The following is a 23,017-nucleotide window of genomic DNA, read 5'->3' on the forward strand; positions in this document are numbered from 1 at the left end:
GATGCAGACGCACAATATCCAGATTTGTCTGAGGATGCACAATTGCCTGACACACAACCATGTCATGCCAATCCCACCATGTCCCTCCCAGGCAAGGGTGACTGTGTCTACTTCACTGACAAAGATTTACAATGAAAAGTAAAAGAACTTCAGCAGGGATAGAAATTAGATCAGTGGACGTGTGGGGGCAGAGTAGATGGACTGGGCAGAAGCGGGAGAGAAGCTTTTTGGGGGATGGAAATGGAGGACACTTTGTCTGTGAGACCCTAGCTGGCCCTGCCAGGTAGAGCTGGGTCCACTTCTCTGTGCCCCAAGAGCACTTGATTCATAACTCTGCTAAAGCACTCATTAGTTTGAACCGAAATTAATCAAGGGTAACTTCCGTGGCGCCATGGTGACACTTTACCATTGCCCTTAGCACTGTGCCCATTGCATGACAGGTGCTTAATATTCATGTGCTGCACACATGAGAAATGTTTGCTGCACATACACTGTAATCATTGTGCATTAAGGCCTATCCTTCTAATTTTCCTTCCATATCCTCTAATGCTATACATAGAAGGTGATCCTTCTTAAGCCCTTTATTTGCTCCTATATTTGCAGTTCAAGGGTCTGTAATGGCTGAAAACGTTTTGGACAGCAAACAAGCATGCACCAGGCTCTCTGCAAGGTGGTGGGTGCATGTGATCCCTTGGAGCCCTCCAATGAAGCATGTACAGCCTCATCTGACAGATGAAAAGCAGTTTCGAGATCTTGAGGTCATTCAGGGAGGCCGAACCTGGGTCTGCCACCAAGCTGCCTCTCCGGGAAGGATACTCACTCAGCCTTGGGTCAAGAAGCAGATGCAGCACAGTGGCCGAGGCTACTGGTTCTATCCCACTCCCGCCTCTACAATCTTGGGTGAGCTGCTTAACCCTTCTGAGCTTCCACTTCCTCAACTGTAAAATGGGGTTGATAATAGTAACTACCCCAGGGGGCTGTAGGAGGACTCCAAGAGATCCTGCATATGCAGAGTACAGTGTTTGGAGGGAAGTAAAGACACAGCCAACGCTGTCTATTACCAAGGTTGTTATCACAGTTAGGAAAGGGAGACACGTGGGTGGATGCTTTCCATCCTCAACCACCACCTGAAGGAGACAGTACAGGGAGGGCAGGGGAGGCAGGGGCTGGGTGAGCCTGGATAGCACTTCTGTCTCATGCGTGTCAAACACAGTCCCTACCTCCTCCTCCTTGAGGAACCCAAATATACCTAGAAACCACAGTGTCACCCCCCAAGAGGAAACTTAACCAATTCATATCCTCCTCCTCTCCCACCCACACTGCAAAAGAACACAAGCAATTATTCCCTTTCAGAGAATATACATCTGCAAAGTTCTTTGCAAAAGTAGGGTTGTTTGAGGCGGGGGTGGGGGTTGATTTATGTGGTGTTTTTTAATGTGTTGACAGGAGTGCATGGCTTCCGGTTCAGTGAAGACAGGTGTGGGGTCGCATGTGAGGATAGGTGTGGACATGCGTGTAAGGGTGGCCACACACGTGTGCATGGAGAAAAGCGTCTTTGATGAGCTTTAAAAAGAGAAGGTTATTTTGATCATGTGAGAAAGGAAATTAGTGGGCAGAACATAAGAAATGCATGGGTGTATAGGGGTTTCTCTTTACCTATGCAGGCACATACCCTTGAGTTAGGGGCAAAAACCATCCCAAGGTAAATGGCTCCTCCAGGCAGGGGCTGTAGCCCATTCATCTCTGAATTTCCTGTACCTAGAACATCTAGAGCATCCTGAATGTTCACCAAGTCTCTACTAGATGTACTCATAGCCATGTACTCAGGTTAAAAAAGGGAACAGTGACCAGTGACGCTCCCAGAACTCTCAAAGCATGGTCTGACCAAGTTGGGAGGGTCTACCAATAGTCCTGAGGGATAAGCAGCCTCTATGAACTTCATAGTAACAACAATGTGGTCCAGTGGCATCCATCCCTAGGTCACCTGTGGCTTAAGGGGTAGGGTCTAGGGAATACTGTTGCCTTCCTTGAGCTTTAATGTTCTATTCATTATCAACATGGTGTTCTGTACCTTTGCTCAGCTAACAGGAGTGAAACACCTGCTCTGGGCCAGGTGCGGTGCTAAATGTTTTCAGGTGGATTGTTTTATTAATTTAATCCTTTAGCACACATCCGTTTTACCAAGGAGGAAACTGAGGCTCAGAGGGTTTCAGTTATCTGCCAGTTACACAGCTAAGGAGCAGTCCAGACTGAGAATCCAGTCTTCAGACTTCACACCAGGGACATCTTCGCAGTGTGGTGACTCCTCTTCCAGGGGATAGATACAAGGATCAAGGGAAATGGTGGAAGACACAATCCTCCATGAAAAAGCAGGCCACAAAAATGTGTATGCAGTATGATCCCAATACAGCAAAAAGACAAAAAGCCACACAGAAAACAGACAAAAGGGAACACATTACAATGTTAACTAAAGCTTTTCTCTCGACTGGTGGATTCACAGATGAATTTTATTAGCTTCTTTATACTTTTCTGTATTTAACAAATTCCCTGCAATTTTCTAAAAGGAACTAATGCATGTAAAAGTGCTTTATAAACTGTAAAGTGCTACACAAAACCTAAGCAATGTTATTATGATTCCATTATGTACCTTTCCAAATTCTAATCTAGGAATTCTTAGTGCTGACTGCATGGTTGATGTTATCTCAAGGGGAAGACTGGAACAGCTTAAAAACTGCTTAAAACTACCTCTTTTTCACCCAGGGTAGGTGTAATTTCTCCAGGGAGATGCTGGGCTGGAGGGAGGGCTTTCATTAACAGGGCCTGCATGCGCCCGCACTCCGTATTCTGGCCACGGGGGAAGGAGCAGGGGGCTCCTGACAAGCAAGTCACAGAAACAAAAGACAGATTTCTCCTGAGATAAAATGCATTTGCTAAATTGCTTCTTTGGGCAGCCAGCTGAGGCACAGGGAGATTTGGACTCAAGGGAAAATGGCCCTTTAAGCACTTTGCATTTATTTCTTCCCATCCTTAAAGACAGTGGCCTGGATTGACCTCTGAGCTGTCAGAGATGACGGCTGGTCATTCCTGAGGATTCAGAGGGGTTGCAAGTGCGTCCATGGCTCTGGCCTAATGGCCTTCTGTTCAAAGTCAGGCAAAACTACAGAGAGAGGTTATGGGGATAACCAGAAACTGAGACCTAATCTCTCTGACATCCATTTTCTATGTGACCTTGACCAAGTCATTTCCCCGATTCATAAGACCAAGAGTTTGGGCTTCATAAAAGAGCTCTCAAGGATCAAATGCTCACTAGGGTCAGCAAACGTGCTGGGAGCTTTGCAGACACTTTCTCTTTTAATACTCACACAGACTCCATGGGTTAGGGACAGCTATCTGCCTGTTTACAGATGAAAGCATTCATCATCTGAAGGGTATAGCCACTTGTTCAAGGTCACACAGTGAGTGGACGGAGCTGGGATATTATCTCCAGGTGTACTTCCTTTGAGTCCTTGTAAGTAATCAAGTCACTACAATACCTTGTTAATCAATCTCTGGGACTCTTTCTAGTTCTAATGCTAGATAGTTCTGTGACTATAGGATACTGAACACATGTATTCCCCACAGTGGCAGAGACCTTCTGCATTCATCAATATTCATGTTCTCTTCTCTTCCTGGGTGCACAACCAGGCTGTGTTCCCAACCTTCCTGCAGGTAAGCTAACTGCATGGCAAAGTCTGGTCAGTGGAATGTGGGCAGGTTCTGGCTACTCTGGGCACCACTTTCAAGGCTAACTTATGCACCTCTGCCAGAGAGAGCAAGGGCATCCAGTAGAGTTCAAAGCTCCACGGAAGGAAGAGCCACAAGATGGAAGGAGTCTGGGTCCCTAAACCTGGAAAAAACACACCGGCCAATCAAAAACATCCATTTGGACTTTCGTGAGTAATAAACAGCTAGCATGCTGAACCCATTTTACAACTGCTTGTGTTACTTTAACTAACAAGCCTACTTGCCTCTTCTAGCCACTGAGTGATGAAGACAGAATCCAACAGACCAAGTAAGAAGTCTATTCCTTCTCAGGACACTTCTCTTTCGGATGCCTTGGCAGCACAGGTGGATACCTGGTGGGTAAAATAACACTCCAGAATGTTGCTTTATACTTTCAACTTACTTTCGGTATTCTATGGCCTCGACACCCATGGCCTTATGTGTTCCTCTCCATCTCTGAATGAGACAGGCGGGGCTGCCCTATTGCCCTCAGGTGACTGATGAGGAAACCAGGGCCCCAGAGATTTGCTCCGAGAAGTTGGGCTCTAACGCACGTCTCCTGAAACCTACCTCAAGGCTCTTCCCTGTGGTTTTCCGTGAAGCAATTAGGCTTTACTAAACCACACAGGCAGGTAGAGAAAGATTACTAGCTCACACTGGCTGCCTGCAGTGTGTATTAATCAACGAAGTTCCAGGAACTCAAAACATCTTCTAAGGAAAAAAACCCATGCGCCACTTTCCTGTTTTTGTGGGATGGGAAAGGCATGGGTTTAGGTCTATTCAGGGAGTCTTCCCAGAACTCAGGCTCTGAGGAAAATAATGAGGAAAAGGCCTGGTCTCCTCCCACCCAGGTTATCAGTATTAATTCATATGTGACACACACAATGAATAGGCGCTTATTATGCGCCAAGCTGTGTGCTAGGAACGGGGAATGAACCCATTTCTACATCTAAACTGTTCATAGGGTCTGGGTGGGGAAATAAATGAGCAAGTTAGCAATTACAATGCTGTGTATCCAAAATACCAACAAAACCTAGTGTGTGTGTGGGGGGGGGGGGGTGGGCATGTGCTGTGTGCCACGCTGCCCAAAGTTCCTCAGCTCTCTTATATTTAGTTCTCACTGAGCCTATCAGGCAGCACTAGTTACGATGCCCATTTAACAGAATGGAAAACTGAGGCACAAAGAGTTAAAGTAAATGGCCTGAAATCTCATATTTAGTATTCCTAACATTTTACATGCGGCAACCCTGCTCCAGAGCTGCCCTATTAGGTACGGCACCAGGAGCTGGCCAGTGGAGAAAAAGTCCAGGAGAAGAAGGCAGGGAGCTGCTGCAAAAGCACACGAGGGGAGGGGCACCTGAGCGGCTTACTCATTTAAGCAGCCGACTTCGGCTCAGGTCATGATCTCATGGCTTGTGGGTTCGAGCCCTGCGTCAGGCTCTGTGCTGACGGCTCAGAGCCTGGAGCCTCTTTGGATTCTTAGTCTCTGTGTCTCCCTCTCTCTCTGCCCCTCCCCTGCTTACATTCTGTCTCTCTTTCTCTCAAAAAGAAATACACATGGAAAAAAAAAAAAGCACATGAAGGGAGAGCACCTGGCACATTGGGACAGATTCCAGCCAGAGCCTTGGGGCGGGAAGGAGGGATGCGTGCACGCTGGAGCTGGACGGAAACAAAGCAGATAGGCCACCATGGCGTGCCTAGCACCCAGACACATTCCCTGAGCACCAGGACCCCGTGGCTCCTCCTCTTCTCCCTGCCCCCGCCTCCCAGGCAAACACTGTGATCCTTCCGGGCTCCTCCAGAAAGGAATATGCCCGTGGAGGGCCACCAGAGGCTGGCCTTGGGCAGCCTGTCTTAGGGCCCTGGTGCCATCCACCCAAGGGCTCTTCTGCCCACCGCGTGAGCAAAGAGCTGGTGACATGCAGCTCGAACGTGAGGGCAATAATGCATTCTGGTTTTTCCTCTGGGGTTTCTCTGGGATACAGCTGTTTCCAGAGCCATCTGTTCCCTGGCCCTGCCGCGCAGACGGATGCTGTAAAGTGTTTATAGAATCCACTTATATATGTCTTATTTTTAACTTCTAATTGAGCCACGGTGATGCTGTGGTCTTTTCTTTTCGGTGGGCTTGGTATGAGGGAACGTGGCCCACACAGGCAGACTGCCACCCTCGTAGGATGAGGGCGTCGAGTCTGGAAGCCGTCCTTTCAGAGGCGAGGGGGCGCTCTCAGAGCAGCTGGAAGGGAAGGTGTCAGGACAAGCTTTCTGGCCAGCGCGCCGAACCTGGCCTCCTGTGGATGTGCAGCAGTCCACACACCTTAAACCCATCAACCCGCACAACAGCCTGAGTTGGGCTTATTTATTATGGACCATTCTACAGGTGAGACCATTGAGGCCGTGGGAGGTGAGAGTTATACCTAAAGCCCCATATCTAGTCTTCAGGCCAGTTGTTCTGATTTCGAGCACAGGGGTCCTTCCAGTACACCACAGGTGCTTCCAGAGAAGGACTTATAATAGCTCATGTGTTTGCCAAAATTTACTGAACACATACCAGGTGCCAGGCGGTCATTTATGGGCATGAAGATACACTGATGAATGAAACAGACAAAAATCCTTTCAGTCACAGAGCTTCCTGTCTAGCGGGGAGAGACATAATCAACAAAATAAAAAAGTCAAGATTATAATATATCTAGTGGTGAGAAGTGCTGTGGGGAAAAATAAAGGCAGGAGCCCTGGGAGACAGGGATGCTGGGGTAGAGGGCAGGTACTACACTTGCAGATCGGGGAGTGTTTTAAATACTTGTAGAAGGGCCACTCAGCTGTGGGTCAAGCTGCATACAGGTTCCAGCGCTGCCATCAACCTGTTGCATGATTTGATTCCTCGGACCCGCTACCTCCTTCTCCAGAAACGGAGACAGTAACTACCTTGCAGGGTTCGCCTAAGAGTAAGAAGTGGTGATAAGTAAAAACCATGAGGACAGTCACCGAATAACCTGCAGTTCTCATTATGTTCATTTTCTATACAGAGCTCCATCCACATGGGAATCACGGCCCCAGTTCATCACTCCTGAGTAAGACAGACCTGGTTTCCAATCATGGCCCCACCACTTAGGAGCTGTTTGACTTTGAGCAAGTAACTCATCCCTTCTGAGCTTTGCTTTCCTTATCTGTGAAATGTGACTCATAAAGCCTACCTCCCTCGACTGCAGTGAAGATTAAAGCTGCATTTCCCTTTCTGCAGGAAACCCCCAATTGGCAGAGGCTGCTAGAAAAAGCAGATAAAAGTCTTGAAGCCACACAGAGAGCTGTCCCCATTTAGGAGACACTAGAGTGACTAATGCCTGGCACAGGGAGACTCAACAGGCTCCAGCATCTCTTATGTCATCACTTGGAGACCGGTGCTGGTTTCCTAAAGTGCTGTCCTGGCGAGGATGCTGGGGATGGGGCTGAGCCCAAGTACAAAGAGAGGGGTCATTGATTAGTGATGTCTGCTGTGGACATGTGCTAAGGAAGCTCCAAGTCTGCAATGTCCATTGACTTACAATTCCACATAAAGGTGAAAACTCATCAGTGTCCAGTTTTTTGTTGTTTTTTCTTTTTTTTTTTGGCACATTATGGATGTTTGCTATGTTTCATAATTTAACTTCTCACACAATAATGTGTGATTCTTTTACTAGGGTCTTTTTGACTTACATATAATTGTTTTTACTTTTTTTCCTTCAGCTGCCAGGGGAAGGATGAACGGGGAGGTGAGCCCAGAAAAGGTTGTTCTGAAGCTGATGAACTCAAAGTGACAGCTGTCAGAAAAGAATTTGCAGAATAAGCAGGAGAGTCTGAGGCCATTTCCTGCCAGGATAAACAGCATCCTCCTTCCTCTGGCCAATTCCTGCCTCCTCAGTCTAGTCAGTGCCGCCTTAGTCACTGAAAATTGTAAACTGAGGTTAGTATACTTTAGTTATTAAAGGAAGCACATGTACTTTACGAAGATTCCCATCCAAACTGATGAACACACCTGTATTCTAATGGTTCTGCATTTGAAAAGGTGAGCTTCCTTTATCTGGAAAATTCCCTTAGGTAGAACAAGGCACTCTTGATGATAAAACACCACTTTACAAATGCAATGCTTAGGGAGAGTTGCCGGTTTCTGAATCACCAATGTATGGAAACACGCCACCCTATCTGGTAGGCTGTCAGGGACAACAGGGCTGTATCCTTATTTTCATTGCTCTAGAGGACAGGACTCAGAAGGGAAGGCTACACTCAACATAAGGAAGAACAGGTTAGCATCTGGAGCTTTCCAACAGTGGAGTAAGCTGTTGTAGGTGATGAGCTCCCTGTCTTTGGGAGGATTCCAACAGAGGCCAGATGCAAGCCTGTTAGAGTTGCTGTAGAAGGATTTTTGCATGGATTAGGGGTGGGGAGTATCTGTGATCATCCAACTGTGTTCTGAGGAGCCCCAGGGTTTCCTGGATACACTCGAGGGACGGGGTTGCTGAGGAAAAGGGACGGAAATGCTAAGGTAAAGAATTCTGGACTCCACTGGAACTTCAGATAACAACCAATGCCCACTGAATGCTTACTGCATTACATAAATTATTGGTTCCAGGGAGAGATGTTATGGGACAGGAGAGACCGTGTGTCCCATTGGCTGTTCATCTAAACCACAGATGGAACCTGCTCTTCAAACCAAACCATCTTGTCCTCAAGCAAGAACCTCAAACACAGACTAAAATGGGGGTCTGTTCCTTCCATCACATTGGGTTCTGAATGTATTTACTCTTTGGCAGCAAAGTCAGCCAAATGGGCTCTCCTTCTCACCCAGAATCTCCTACCTGGTGGGAAATCCATTTGGGATTGTTTGGCCCACAGCAAAGGTGATAGTCCCCTGCTATGTTTTACAGCAAGGGCTCTAAGCAACGCTGTGTTCCTCTCTCTGCCAGGCCTGCCCGGGAAAAATGTTCATAAAATCTGAAAACCATTTGTGGAACAACAGATTTGGACTCAGTATCAGAGAGATTTGGAATCGCAATTGGTGAAAAAATGCACCTCAGTGAATCCTGTGTTCCTGGTGCTGAGTCCCGTTTTTGGTGATTTAACATAAATTATGCATAAAACACTGTGACAAAGGCATCACTGTCCCCACTTGTCTGATGGTGAACTGAGGTTCGGAGGCCTCGCATGAATTCTCTGAGTCATATGTCCGCTGAATGAGTGATCTGTGATGAGGGAGCCCACTGTCTTCTCATCACCGCCCCGGTGAAGAAATAATAGTGAATTCGTGTGGCTTTTTATGTTCTTACATTGCCTTCCTTTGCATGTGCCCTGTTGTGTTCACCTCTGGTCTCCACTGCCTGTGCTGTTCCCTCCTTCCCACCAGGTCTACTCTCTGTACCCCCTCATTCCTCCTTTTTTGGCCTTCAACTCTTACCTCCTCCAGGAAGGTTTCCCTGATGCACCTGCTCTCCTGTAGTGTATGGAATGGCCTTCTCGTGTACTATCGAAGCACAACCTTGCTCTGTCACTTCTCACACTGAAGAACGACCCCTGCGTGTCTGCATCCCTCACTAGAACAGGCTGCGATTTGCAACACTCCCCCTGGATCACTAGTCCTGTGGCCGGTGACTGTTTGAACAACTATCTGCCCAGCAGATACTCCCTTTGGAGCCCTCTCCCCTCTGGGACCTGCAGTCCCATGAAGAGGTTCCCGACTTCATTTCTTCAAGACTGCATTTGTCAAAGCTCTACTAATGACCTCTTCCCACAGAGCTGGGAGTATCTGGCTTCGGCCCACGTCCAAGATCTTACCCTTTCCTTCTGGCTGTGTTTGCCGGTGACACTTGACATGCTAGAGGGCCAGGGCTGGAACTCCCTACAGGGACGCCTTTCCAGGGACACAATGTTACAGCCTCTCTCCCTGCCCCCGCCCCTGCCACTGGGGGCGGGCTCAGCCAGAGGAACCTGGCAGCTGCAGGGCACAGGAACCTGTCCTCTTGACTTAGAGTGTTGGTTTTACTGCTCCCCTGTTCTGAGCTATTCCCTCTGTCCCTGCTGCTGCTGCCCTAGGTCAGAGCCCCACTTCCGCTTTTGCCTGGGATGTGGCAATGGTCTAACTGGCCTCCCAGCCTCCAACCTGTCCCTCTTATTGTATTTTCTATATGGAGCGATTTCTCTCAAATATAAATGTGACCTTGATTAAAGCCCTTTAGTGGGTCTTCACTACTGACAGGTCAGTCAAAACTCCTAAGCGCAGCCAAGGTCCCTCTAATCAGTTTCATTCTTCATCACTGTCAACACGTCTGTGCTCCAGGATACCAGCTGCCAACACGTTCTCTGTGAATGCCCTGCTTTTTTATCCGCTCTGTCCTTTACCTGGGACTTCCTTCATCTCTCTTATTTGTTCAAGTATTCCATAAATATTTGTTAAGTGCTTATGAGGTCCTTGCTTCTCTGCTAGAGGAAGGAGTCCCAAGAGAGGAACAAGACAAAGTCTCTAAAGGTCTTATATTCTGGTCTTCTATTAGGGAAAAAAAGAAGAAGAAAAAAGAAACAACTGTATGAACCAACTAATTGTGGACAGTAGCATGTGCTCGGATGAAAGGAAAATGGAGCACATCACAGACAGTGACTTGAAGCATTACTTGAGGTTAGGGGCAGGTCAAGGGGAGTTTCTAAGGACGCCACATCTGAGACACTTGGGCACCTGGGGGCAGGGTGTTCCAGGCAGAAGGAAGCAAGCACAAAGGCCCTGCCATGGGAAGGAGATTGGAGCAGAAGGAGCAGAAGGAGATGGGTGTGGCTAGTGCACAGTCAAGGGCAGAGTGTTTGGGACAACGGCTGCAGTGAGCAATCGAGAGGGCTGTTCTCTCCTTTGTGGCCCTCCCTCTACTCGGAGAGACCACCCCCTTGGCAGCGCTAACACTTGTTGCACAGCAAGTGACTTAACGTACAGGGACTGGGCCAGCCTCTGAGTTCAACCCCGGTGTCCTGCATGGTCTGGCAGATGGCTGGCATTCACACCTGCTTGTCGAGCAAATAAATGCGGCTACAGATTCTGAGAAGGACCACTGACGACTTCCCCACCCTGATGACCCTCCGGGGGAAGCTGGTGGTAGGAGAACCAGGTGGGTCATTTATAAAGGGAGTCTCACCTCCTAAAACACAGAAGAGCGCACCTGGGGAACTCACTGATAGGGACAGCTAACCGATGGCTTCATCCTGCAAGGCTTTTTATTTGAGCCTCTTCTATGCAGGAAGAAACAAAGGCAAGAGAACAGTTTCCATTTAGTATTTGGGGACAAAAGTGCCGAACGGGCACTTAGATATTGACAATGATGGCAAATACTGATTAGAGAGTGGAAGGAAAAACCAGAACACGGTGTCTGTCGAAACCTCTAAGTGCTTCCCAGAATTCAAGCCAGAGTTCAAGTGCTTAATGGTCTTCTTTCCTCTACTGCCAGTGGTAGGGAAGGGCAGACACTGACAAAGGCATGGGGTGATGCAGAGGAGGGCCAGAGCTTGAGGGGAGTCCACTGTGACTCAGGGGTCAAATACTAGAGGGCAGGGGGGCCTTGGGACCAGTTGTCCTGATAAAGGTCCAGCCGAGCGCATCCTCCAGACCTTCCACACACACCTTCCCCTGCCACTGGGAGCCTAAAAGAATTCTCATGATATCCAAGATAAGAATATAAATGATAACAATAATAGTAACAAAATAAAATCCTGACTCTTTAGCCTGCCTACAACATCCTTCCAATCTGCCTCCTGCCTTCTTGCTGCTCAGCTTCTCGTGTTCTCCTCCTCCCCCTCCAGCCCCTGGCCACCCTGGCCATCCTTCAGGTCCTCGTGTGGGCCTGGCCCTACCCCAGGGCCTTTGCACTGGCTATTTCCCCCCCCCTGGAATGTACTTCCTTTGCCCTTCCACCCCTGCCCCCCCCCCCAGCTTTACTGAAGTATAATTGACAGAAAATTACACATAATGATAACAATTTGGTGACTTTGGACATACGCTACATTCGTTCATGTATTTTCACTACAATCAAGGTAATAAACAAATCTATCACCCCCAAAACCTTCTTAGATTTTGAGTGTGTGTGTATGTGTATGTGTGTGTTAAGAACACTTAACATGAGGTCTACCTCTTAAAACGTTTGAGTGCCCAATACTCTGTTAACTGTAAGCACTAAATTGTACAGCAAGTCTCTGGGACTCATTCATGCCGTGCAACTAACTTTACACCCACTGAACAATGGCTCCCCACGGCCCCTCCCCCTGCCCCCTGGTAACCACCATTCTGTGGTCTACATCTCCAGCTTTTACTATTTTAGATGCATCTACATACATGAGGCATCATGCAGTATTTATCCTTCTGGGACTGACTTCCTTCACCTGGCATCATATCTGCCTGGCTCACCTACGTTGTCATGAATGCTAACATTTCCTCTTATTTTTGAAGGCTGGATGATACTCTATCGTATATATACACTACATTCTATCCACTCATCTGTCGACGGGCAGGTAGGTCATTTCCACCTCTGGCCGTCAAGAGTAATACCACAGCGACCATGGCAATGCAGACACTGCCTGGAGATCCTGATCCTGATTTCAATTCTTTTGGACACATCCCAGAGTGGGATTACTGGGTCATGGGACAGTTCTATTTGTACTTTCTTGAGGAACTGCCATACTGATTCCCCCAGCAGCCACAGCATTGTACGTTCAACCAACCGTCCTGGTTCCTCCTCATCCCCAACAATTCTTGTTACCTTTTGCTCTTTGGGAATAGACATTCTAACAGGTGTGAGGAGGGGTCTCATTGTGGCTTTGATCCCTTGCTCTTCCATGACTGGCTCTTTCTTGTCACTCAGGTCTCAGATGGACCATCACCTCCTCAAAGAAGCCCTCCAGACCCTGCAAACCAGCGGAGTAGCCAGCTCGTCATTAATATGCTCAGTATTATGTAGTATTTCCCACTGGCTGATCATTTTTCCTGAATGTTCTTGTAGTTACCAACTATGTTTCCCCCATGAGAATATTAGCACAGTGAGAGCAAGGACCATCGTCCTTTTTTTACCTATGAATACCCAGTGCTCAGCATAAGAAGGCCCTCAGTAAATGTTTGTCGACTGACTACATGAACAAGTTACTTCTGTGTCTAATACTAAGGGTCAAGGCAAGGGAGGAAATATTTATTGAGCGTCTAACACAGCAGACACTGAACCAGGTGCTTCAAATGCAATCTCGTGCTTAGTCTCAAACACGCCTCTAAGGTTTTTGTCCCCATTTGGCGGTTGAGGAAACGGAAGCACAGAGAGGTCGAGTAACTTGCCAGAGGTCACATACTTGGTAACTGGAAGGGGTTAAAGCCAAACCCAGGTCGGCCTGACTCTACATGCCCTGCTTTTTCCATGACAGCTTGCTGCTTCCCCCCCTTCCCGCTCTCCAGAACTTCAAGTCACTGTCAACTTCGCCCCTTGCTTGCTGTGCGCAACCTGCTTAACCTCTCTGTGCCTCAACTTCTCAACTCTGATGGGGGGCGGGGAGAGGGTTTCTACAAACATCAAAGGAGACAGAACATATAAAAGATTATAAACAGTGAAGAGACAGGAAAGTAGAGGTGTTAGCCATGCCACGTACCTAACACTCTCTTCACCTCTGCTAACCCTAAAGGAGCCAGCTACTTGTGCAAATCTTTGATGCCCCCCGGGCACTGACCACGGAAGCCAGGGTCTCCCCTGTGGCTGCCAGGTCCACAAGGATGTCAGAGTTTCCTGGCTACGGAGAGACACGGCATCTGTTGTTTCACTGGCGCTCGGCTCGTCCTGATTCCTCTGCTTGGACACTCACTTCCGACCTCACCCCGTCTGGGCCGGCACAGCCCTTCTATACCCGCAGCGGGGAGCACGGCAGGGATGTGCTGACTCACCTGCCTCCCCCACCGCCTGGGGCAAGGGTGGTGGCTTGTGTATCTCGGGGGTCCTGCCCCGCACCCCCAGGCCCCACGAGCCACTTACGTTTTCACTGTTGACATCGGCTTCACTGGGGCAGCCGAACAGCTCTCGTCTCAGGAGGTTCCCGTCGTACTCCAGGAAGGTCAGGTAGAGGTTGCGGAAAAACTCCACGTGCTTGTTCTTCACCCGCAGCTTCTTGGGGGAGTTCCAGTGAATGACCTGCCCGGGCGACGAGGGGCCGTCAGGCGGGGAGGACTGTGCAAAGACTCGGCTGGGCGCCGGCTAAGCAGTGTTGGTGGCTTGTCCACTCACTCACTCACTCACTCACTCACTCACTCACCATCTATGGTACAGTGCTGAAGAGGAAGGGCACGAAGGCTAGACTGCCTGGGTTCAAATCCTGGCTCTGGTCTAGGTAGCTCCTTCATCTTGGACAAGTGACTTACTCTCTCTGTGCCTCAATTTCCATATCTGTGAAATGGGGAGAGCAACAGCTGCCGCCCGTGCCAGCATTTTAGCTTCTGTCTCTCAGCTCCAAGCTTGCTTTGTGATGCTGAGGCAGGGACTTTGCAAACCCTATTTCTGCCTTGCCAGCCGCCTCCCATTAGATGCTGCCAGCAGGGGCCGTGACAGGGAGACTGACTGACAATCTGGGAGAAAGAAAAAGGAATGTGGCCCTCCTGTTGCTTCCTGTTTCTGCAAGGATCACCCTACCTCCTTTATTTTTATTTTTATTTTGTCTTCAATGTTTATTTTTGAGAGGGAGACAAAGCATGAGCCGGGGAGTAGCAGAGAGAGGGGGACACAGGATCTGAAGCAGGCTCCAGGCTTGGAGCTGTCAGCACAGAGCCTGACGCGGGACTCAAACCCACAAACCGTGAGATCATGACCTGAGCTGAACTCCAATGCTCAACCGACCGAACCACCAGGGCGCCCCACCCCCCTCCTTTCTTCAAGGTGGCAGTGGCACGTCCTCCCTTTAGCAGCAGCTAGAATCATTCTGCAGTTTTCCCAACACTGAGAACAAGTTTCCTCGTCTGCCCTGGAGCTGCCTGCTTTCCCCAGCCCAGGTCTGGGTTCCAGCCCCAAGCTGTAAGAATCCCCCCACCTCTCCCTCTGTTCCTTCAGCCCCGGAGGGTGGTAATGGTTTCCTGCGAGTTTCTATTTTTACTTAGTTTACCAAATCAACACTTTATGTGTAGTTGCCATTTTTTAAAAATTAAATTCTCTGTTTAAATATTTGGTACGATTCCTGCCTCCAGCCGGACTGAGGGATGCTCCGTCTCAGAGCTGCCTTCAACTCGTTAATACATGTAAAGCATGTAAGGAGTGTCTGGCCAAGTGTGAGCGCTCAATAAAGGCTGTACCAGGTTGGGAGAGGGGCAGCGCCCCCTGCTGACAGTGCTCGCCCTTGGTTGGCTGGCGGTGGGCCGGAGAGGCATCCACAAACAGGACTCAGAATGTGACCATGGAGGGAGGGGCGTGGAGAACGGAAGCTCTAGAAGAGGAGCTCCAGAGGTGCACCTGCTGGGGCCTGAAAGATGAAGCAGAGTTTCCTGGGAGGCAGGGGCGGGCACGGAGGGGATGGTGGTGGCACAGTCCAGCCAGAGGGAAGACCGGTGGGAAATGAGAAGTCACGTGCTGTGGCCGGAGCCCAGGTGCTGGGTGGGGTGGGTGGGAGATGAGGCTGCAGAGGTGAGCAGGGTGCAGGGAGAGCCTGGCTCCACGGAGGCCATGCTCGGGGCGCAGGGAGAGCCCAGCTCCATGGAGGCTCAGAACTCAGCTGTGGCACTGGAGATTTTACAGAGGAGGAAATTACTAACTCCATGTTTGAGTAGGATCCTCTGACTATACTGGACAAGACATGAGTGGCAGCGTGGACGGGCAGCAAGTGACGCCAGTTAGGAGAATTTCCCAGCAGGCACAGCTCATGCTCTTGGCAGGGGGGACCCCTCACCATCAGCTTTGTATTTGTCGTCTTTTAATCCTTATGGTGACCTGAACAAGGAATTCAATTTTAAATGTTTTTTTTAAATCTATCTGAGAGAGAGAGAGAGAGAGAGAGAGAGAGAGAGAGAGAGAGAAAGAATCCCAACCAGGTCCCATGCTGTCAGTGCAGAGCCCGATGCAGGGCTGGGACCCACAAACCTCAAGATCATAACCTGAGCAGAAACCAAGAGTCCTAGATGCTTAACTGACTGAGCCACCCAGGCATCCCAGGAATGCAATTGTAAAGAAGAAACTGGAGAAGTGACTTGCCCAAGGCCACAGAGTTGGTAAACATGGGAGCCGGGATTCAAATCTAAGTCTGAATAAACCTGATTCCAAAGCCCACGTTCTTCTGTCCACAGGGCAGAGAACAGGAGAAGCCAGGTTGTAAAAACTTCCCTGTTGATGCCTTGTCACATCACAGAAGAAATAAACTAGCTCTCACCTTTCTCCAACTCGCCTCACATCGTGGGGGGACCAGCAGAGCTGACACTGAGACAGAGGAAGGGAATGGGGTGTCAGAGCTCAGTCTTTTCCTGGCTCCCTCCTTTAACCACATTCTTTCTGCAGGAGCCTCAACAGGCTGCCATTTAGAGAGGTCTGGAAGGCCTACTTCCCCCTGCCCGCTCTCTCAGGGTCCTCTGGAGGTATGGCAGCCACAGCCCTTGAGGCTGGCTGGGCAAATACTCTGCAAGACCAAGTCCCTCTCTCAAGGCAAAGGGAACAACAGGAGACCTGACTGGTGCAAACCACACCCCCTGCCCTCCCATGACCAGAATGGGGTGATGGCAGAGCAAGAACCCGGGATGTCAGGCCAGCCTGGGTTTGAATCTCAGCTAAGCTCCTCATTAGCTGTGTGTGTCCCAGGGCGGCTCATTTTGTTTCTTGGGGCCTCATTTTCCTCGTGTGCAAGGTGGGAATCAGTAACCCTGACTCCACAGAGTAGCTAAGAGGTTTAAACAGATGCCTACCCGGCCCAGTGCCTGTAGGCCGGGGTGGGCCCACCTTATATGGGTTCTCTTCTCTCCTCAAAGACGGTGGCAGCAGCCTGCCTACTGGCATCCTGCCCTCCCTTCTCCTCCTGCCAGCCTGAAGTCCACTGGAGCAGTAAGTCAGGAAGAGAGTATTTAGCATTCAGGACAGTGCAGAACGGCCAGCAGACCCTTCCTGGAATGAGGCCACTTGGTGGCACTTGCATTTCAGGGAAGCAGGAGTGTGCACAATGCGTTCTCTTCCTGTGCCTTCTGAAGGATGCAAGAGGGAAGGAGAGGGAAGGCTCTCCCCTGAGAACACACAACCCGGGCAGGAGAAGGTCCTGGGCCATGCATTAAAATAATTGCATACGAGCTGGTGTCACTCACACCCTGTGGGGATCATGTCTTTGCTGCAAGACATTTTGGTGTGTGCCAAGTGCTGAGGCAGCAGGAAGGCTGATGGATATGCATCTGACTCAGGAAACCTGAACTTCCTCAACAGGGAGAAACTTACACTAAGTAAAAATCAGGGCTAGCCTCTGTGTCCCCAGACAAACAAATCTTCACTCTCGGTGCACAAATCTGCCAGGCACTTTGGAGACACTGTGTCATCACATCCCCCAAATAAGCCCATTTGGGTCCTAGTGTCCATTTTACGGAGATGGTACTTGACTTGCCCGTGTCTCACAGCGGGTAAGTGGCAGAGCTGAGACACGAAGCCAGCTCTAAACCCGAACCCCAGCTTCCTAGCTGCTATCACACACGGCGCTGTGGGCTGAGAGCTTTGCAGACAAGGACAGTGAGGCTTATGGAGGAGGTGGCTTGCCCAAGATCACGTGGTGAGTATGGACTCAGTCAAGGCTACAATGAGGACCCAGGCCTCCAGATGCCCCCGACCCACTCCAGGCCACCTCTTAACCCATCATGCCTCACTCTGTTCTGTGTCTGCAGAGTGAGTTAGGTCTGCCTATTGCATCCAGGTAAATACTGGTGACTGGTGTTCTATAAAAATTAGCCAAAGTTAGAGGGAGAAGACGGTGATGACACTGGCAGGCCAATGGGATTCTGGGAAACCCTTTGCCACCTGGGTGGCCTGTGACAGGGAAGCTCACCCAAAGATCCTGGTGCTTGCCAAGTGCTAAGCCAGCAGGAAGGCTGAGGGATGTGCATCTGACTCAAAAAACTTGAGCCTCTTCAACAGGGACAAACTTAATGTATATTTGGATTTACCTTTTTCTCCTTAGTTTTTAATCAGCTAGACACAGCATACTCCCTTCCCCTGTGCTAGGCTCCAGAGAAGTAAATGATAGCTATGTTTACCTAATACCCATCATACCCTAGACATTAGGCCACAGTTGGCGTGTGTGTGCATGTGTGACGTTTTCACATCCAACCCTCAAAACAACTTGGTAAAGTTATTTCTATTATCCCCATCTTTGCAGATGATAATTCTGAGGCTGAGCCTAACACAGAGTCACTCAGTAAGTAACCAATCCTAATGCAAAATCAGGTCTGTCGTGCTCCCAAATCTTTGTCTTTCTATCACATCAGTCATTTATTCAATATATATTAAAAATGCTGGGGCGCCTGGGTGGCGCAGTCGGTTAAGCGTCCGACTTCAGCCAGGTCACGATCTTGCACTCCGTGAGTTCGAGCCCCGCGTCGGGCTCTGGGCTGATGGCTCAGAGCCTGGAGCCTGTTTCTGATTCTGTGTCTCCCTCTCTCTCTGCCCCTCCCCCGTTCATGCTCTGTCTCTCTCTGTCCCAAAAATAAATAAACGTTGAAAAAAAAAAATTTAAAAAAAAAAAAATGAGCACTGACTGTGTGCCAGGCACTGAGAGGGGCCGTGAATGCAGAGATGAACACAAGAGATCATGACTCTCTTTCTGGAACTTACAACTGAGAGAGAGAGAGGCAGATATTACATAGCTGTCCATTTTAAATTACAGGTATGATATGTACTCTTAAAGAGATGTTAAAGACAGGCGGTTATTGATGGTTCCTGAGCTATAATAAAGAAACCAAGGCCCAGAGGGAGAAAGTGACTTGTCCAGAGCCACACAGCAGAGGGAGAATTTGTGCCCAGGATCTGTCTCCTGGGGCACTGTTCCTTCCACTAAACCATATGCCTGCCTCTGAAAATCTGACTCAGGATTAGTATTGCTGATAATTTTGATCAGCACTTGTCTGACGACTGAGAAATGTCATTTCCTGGTCCCTTGAGGGACAGAATCACCCATCATTGCTGGCTTGGGGGCAGCAAGCTGGCGGTATAGATGACATTTGGTGACAAGTTTTCACACATGAGATGGAGTGACACTGGAGAATGTGTCCCAAAAATAGATTTTTGCAAGGAGCTGGTAAGTGCGTGTGAGTCTCCCAAGACTTGTGGTAAAAACCCATCATAACTTACTGCACTTACTGAGGCACATTGGCGTGGCAAGAATACTCAGTATCAGCAGCTAACATATACGGGAGGCTTGCGAATGTGCCATGGCACTGCTCTGAATACTTTGCTGTCATAGCTCATTTAACACGTGCATTCAACACTACAAGTGATCGTCTCCTTATCCCATCTTACAGGTGAGGAAAATCCAGCGAATTGCCCTAAGTTACATGGCTAGGAAGCAGGAGAGTCAGGATTTGAACCTGAGGGAGAGAGACATTAGGGATTCCTCTCTCATTTCTCTCATGTCTATAATCATCAAATAACTCCATTCATAGCAATGAATGTGAGTTTTACTGAAAAATTATAGGATCATAAAAGAAGCCTACTTTCCCCTTCCAAACACAGGGACCTCACCCATCCCTGGGATACTGAGGCCGAAGGATGGTTTAGGGCTTCTCAGATACAGGGGCTGAACCTCCAGCTTGGAAGGAAGCAGAGAAGGAGGTATCCAGGTTGCAGGCAAGGTGGGCTGCAGAAGCTGCCAGGCACCGAGGGGCCCCGTGGGCGTGATCTGCTTGGGTCTGAAATGTCTGTAAAGGCTGAGTGTATGTGCAGACCTGGAGTCAGCCTGGAGTGAGCCAGAGAAATTGACAGAAATTGATTACTGTCCGGGAAACTTAAACATCATCTGGGAAGACAGCAGAAGTCAACTTGTTTAAAGGAGAAACAGGAGACTCTATCGCCCATCAAGGAAAAGGCATTTTAAAGGTAGAAACGAGACCTCAAAACAAGGACAAGGCTATGGAAAGAGCTCAAAAACTCAGCTTCTGAAGCACTCAGAACCCAGAGGGTTCATAAAAATAACGCATGGTACCAAAATGCAAAGACATCAGAGCCTGCATGCAAGTGCCAGGTGAGCAAGACCATGGGCCTTATGTCTTCCAAGTTTACGGGGATAAGGGGTATCTGGCAAGTGGGTATGTGTCTCAAGACCTCCCCTGATTTTCTATGACTCACAGAATAACCCCTACCCTCCTTGGCCTCGTAGTTAAGCCTATTGCAAAATGGTTCCCACTTACAATTCCTGCTCTTATCTCCAGGCTAAAAGAATTTCCTGGTATTTCTTGAGCCTGTCTTTCATGACTTGGTGCCTTTGCATATGCTCTAGCCTCTCCCCAGAAGTCCTTACTTCTTCTCTTTCACGTGAAGACCTGCTCGTCCTGAAGGGCTGAGTTCAAATGCATGTCTCTTCTGTAAATCTCTGCCTGACCGCTTGTGGCAGAAGGTTCTCTCCCAGTAGGTCTGTCTCTCCAACCCATTCTTCATTCCTGACAGAACACTGACTCTGTAGTTGCAACTGCCAGCTCCTGTGAATGGATCATGATCCATTTAAGATCTAAGCTAAACATGATGATCCTGTTCTCTGATTTCCCAGACCCCCTTGCAGCCAAGGTGGGCCGTATGATTCAGGATTGCCCAAAAAGATACATGGGGAAGCATATATTTCATTTCCTAATAATAAGGTTTAGTTAAAGTGCCATTCTTCTCCCACCCCAGTCACCTTTCTGCAGTAAACAGAGATGTGATGACTGGAACCATGACAGCCATCCTGTGACTATGAGAAAGAGCTCAACGCACTGCTATCCACAAACCAATGTTTGTATCTACTGCAGTATTCTTAGCTAAGAAATTAAACTCCCCCAATATAGGGGGTTTAGTTTAAGCCTCCTGCATACTGGGTTTTCTGATTCTCACTGTAAGCATTCTTTTTTTTTTTTTAATTAAATTTTTTTTTTATGTTTATTTTTGAGACAGAGAGAGACAGAGCATGAACGGGGGAGGGGCAGACAGAGAGGGAGACAGAACGGGAAGCAGGCTCCAGACTCTGAGCCATCAGCCCAGAGCCCGATGCGGGGCTCAGACTCACGGTCTGTGAGATCATGACCTGAGCCGAAGTCGGACCTTAACCGACCGAGCCACCCAGGCGCCCCTGTAAGCATTCTTAATGTAACACCTAGGGCTGTTGCTGGGCCCTTCTTCAATGCTCCATAGAATTCTTGCACTTAACTCTATGGAGGACTCATTGCATACTCTTGTAGTTATTTATTTACATGCCTGCACCTGGCAGCAATGGAATGTGAATTTCTGGGCTGGCAGGGAGCATGACTTATTATTCTTCCTGAGTGCCACAGTGCCTGGCAGGTACTTAGTATTCAATCGCTGCCCTTTGCTTCAAGAATGGAAATCATGATGATGACATTCTCAATAATCTTCACATTCTGTCTACAGCAAATCATTTATAAAAGCCCTATTAATGTGGACTTTAGGATGGAGAAATATATTCCCCTCTTCTTTGTCTAAGGGCCAAACAGCTTGTCATGTTCTCTTGAAGGAGTTGAAGCTCCCTCTGTGCTCCCCCCTTGTTTGGTATTTCCAGGAGGGGATGATAGTCTCACAAGTCCTTTTCCCTGTCATCCTCAGGATTACGCTGCATGGGAGAGAGGGGAGACGCAGACCCACCCACACACCGGCTGCCATCAGCGGCTGGCCTGTGCTAAGTTGCCTAATACCATGGAGACAGCCCCTCATCTACAAAAGGGCTGTCACAGAAACCACCCTGTAGTTCATGGTCAAGCCCAGAACCGATGGATCGATGCACATGAAGGTACGTCGCATGTGCACCTCAAGTCACAAAAGAAATCTGGGTTTGGATTTCACAAAATGGCCACCTTACGAACTCGGAAGGCTGGATGAAAATGGAGTCTCTGTGTGGGAAGGGGGAACGAGAAACAAGAATGGAAGCTGGGGACTACAGGTGGTCGCAGGCTGAGGCAGAAGGGTAGGACGGGTCGGACGACACAGCCCAGAGAAGAAGCTGCGGTCCTGGCTGGACCACACGGAGAGGCTTGAAGAGGGACTACTCAGTAAGGCAAATAGGTTTAACATACTGAGCAGACACTGAGCAGTGCTGATGGGCAGAGGAACAAAGCAAATTTCACCTCTGCTTCCTCTCGACTCTGTCCCCTAAACAACTTGATGTGCATGAACCTCGATTTTCCAATCCGATACAAGGAAATAAGAATGCCTGCTTCAGAGGATCCACGAGACAAGAAGTGTCAAGGCGCCCACTGCAGAGTCTGGAGCAGACTGGCGCTCAGTTCGCGTGGAACACACACACTCTGTTCCCACGGGATGTCCTTTAAAGTGACACTATCCCTCAGTCTCTAACCGCCTGACTGCCGGCTCCCTGAATGCGAGGCCTGTGTTTGTCCACCTCTGCATGTGCAGTAACAGGCTTGGCCAATGTTTGTCGACTGACAATGGAATCCACCTCACTTCTTTTATTGCCCCCACCAACTGTCGAAGATTCTTTTCCAGCTCTCGTCCTTCTCTGTTCCCATTCCTGACAATTACCGGGAGTAGCTATTAAACAAAAACAGTGTGTCTGAAACTCAGATTTCAAGCCGCAAAGGCTCTGTTGACTCTTTGTCCCCTTTTTACACAGGTCCTTTGTTGCTTCTTGGTTCTTACAAATCCCAGAAAGAAAAAAAAATTCTTCCCAGACAAAAGTGCATCATTCCCCATGAAAGGAGCAGAGTACAGACCAAATTCAGTGATTATTTAGTCTCCTCATCTGGAAAAGGTAGACACGTAGGCTCCTGCATGAATCCGAGTCCCTGTCCTACATCCTTCCATCTCTTGTTCTGTCTCTGTAACATTATTTCTCCCTGTCTGAGGAGGGAGAGGATAGGGAGGGGGAAAATAACAATAGGAAAATGGATACCCTTGCTAATGCTCAGGGACGACAGGGTCAGGAATCCATGAGAAGGTCTAGCCATCTTCTCTCATGTTCATCATGTTCAATGTTTTCAGTTCTTTTTTGCTATAAAATGGGGTTAATAATCAGTTTGAACTGGGTTTTGGTATGTGTGGGGAATTCCTGATGGACCACTGACGGC

General features: G+C 48.8%; 1 protein-coding gene across 3 annotated transcripts in view; it reads right to left on the bottom strand.

Annotated features, from left to right (window-relative positions):
• LARGE1 (LARGE xylosyl- and glucuronyltransferase 1) overlaps positions 1–23,017 on the bottom strand; it is a 541,787-nt gene that overhangs the window by 43,073 nt on the left and 475,697 nt on the right. For all 3 annotated transcript variants that reach the window (XM_047867970.1, XM_047867968.1, XM_047867969.1), the window contains one exon: positions 13,770–13,925. In XM_047867970.1, the coding sequence (XP_047723926.1) occupies positions 13,770–13,925 (156 nt within the window). The remainder of the gene's footprint in view (positions 1–13,769; positions 13,926–23,017) is intronic.

This window comes from Prionailurus viverrinus, chromosome B4 (assembly GCF_022837055.1).
Source record: "Prionailurus viverrinus isolate Anna chromosome B4, UM_Priviv_1.0, whole genome shotgun sequence".
NCBI lineage: Eukaryota > Metazoa > Chordata > Mammalia > Carnivora > Felidae > Prionailurus > Prionailurus viverrinus.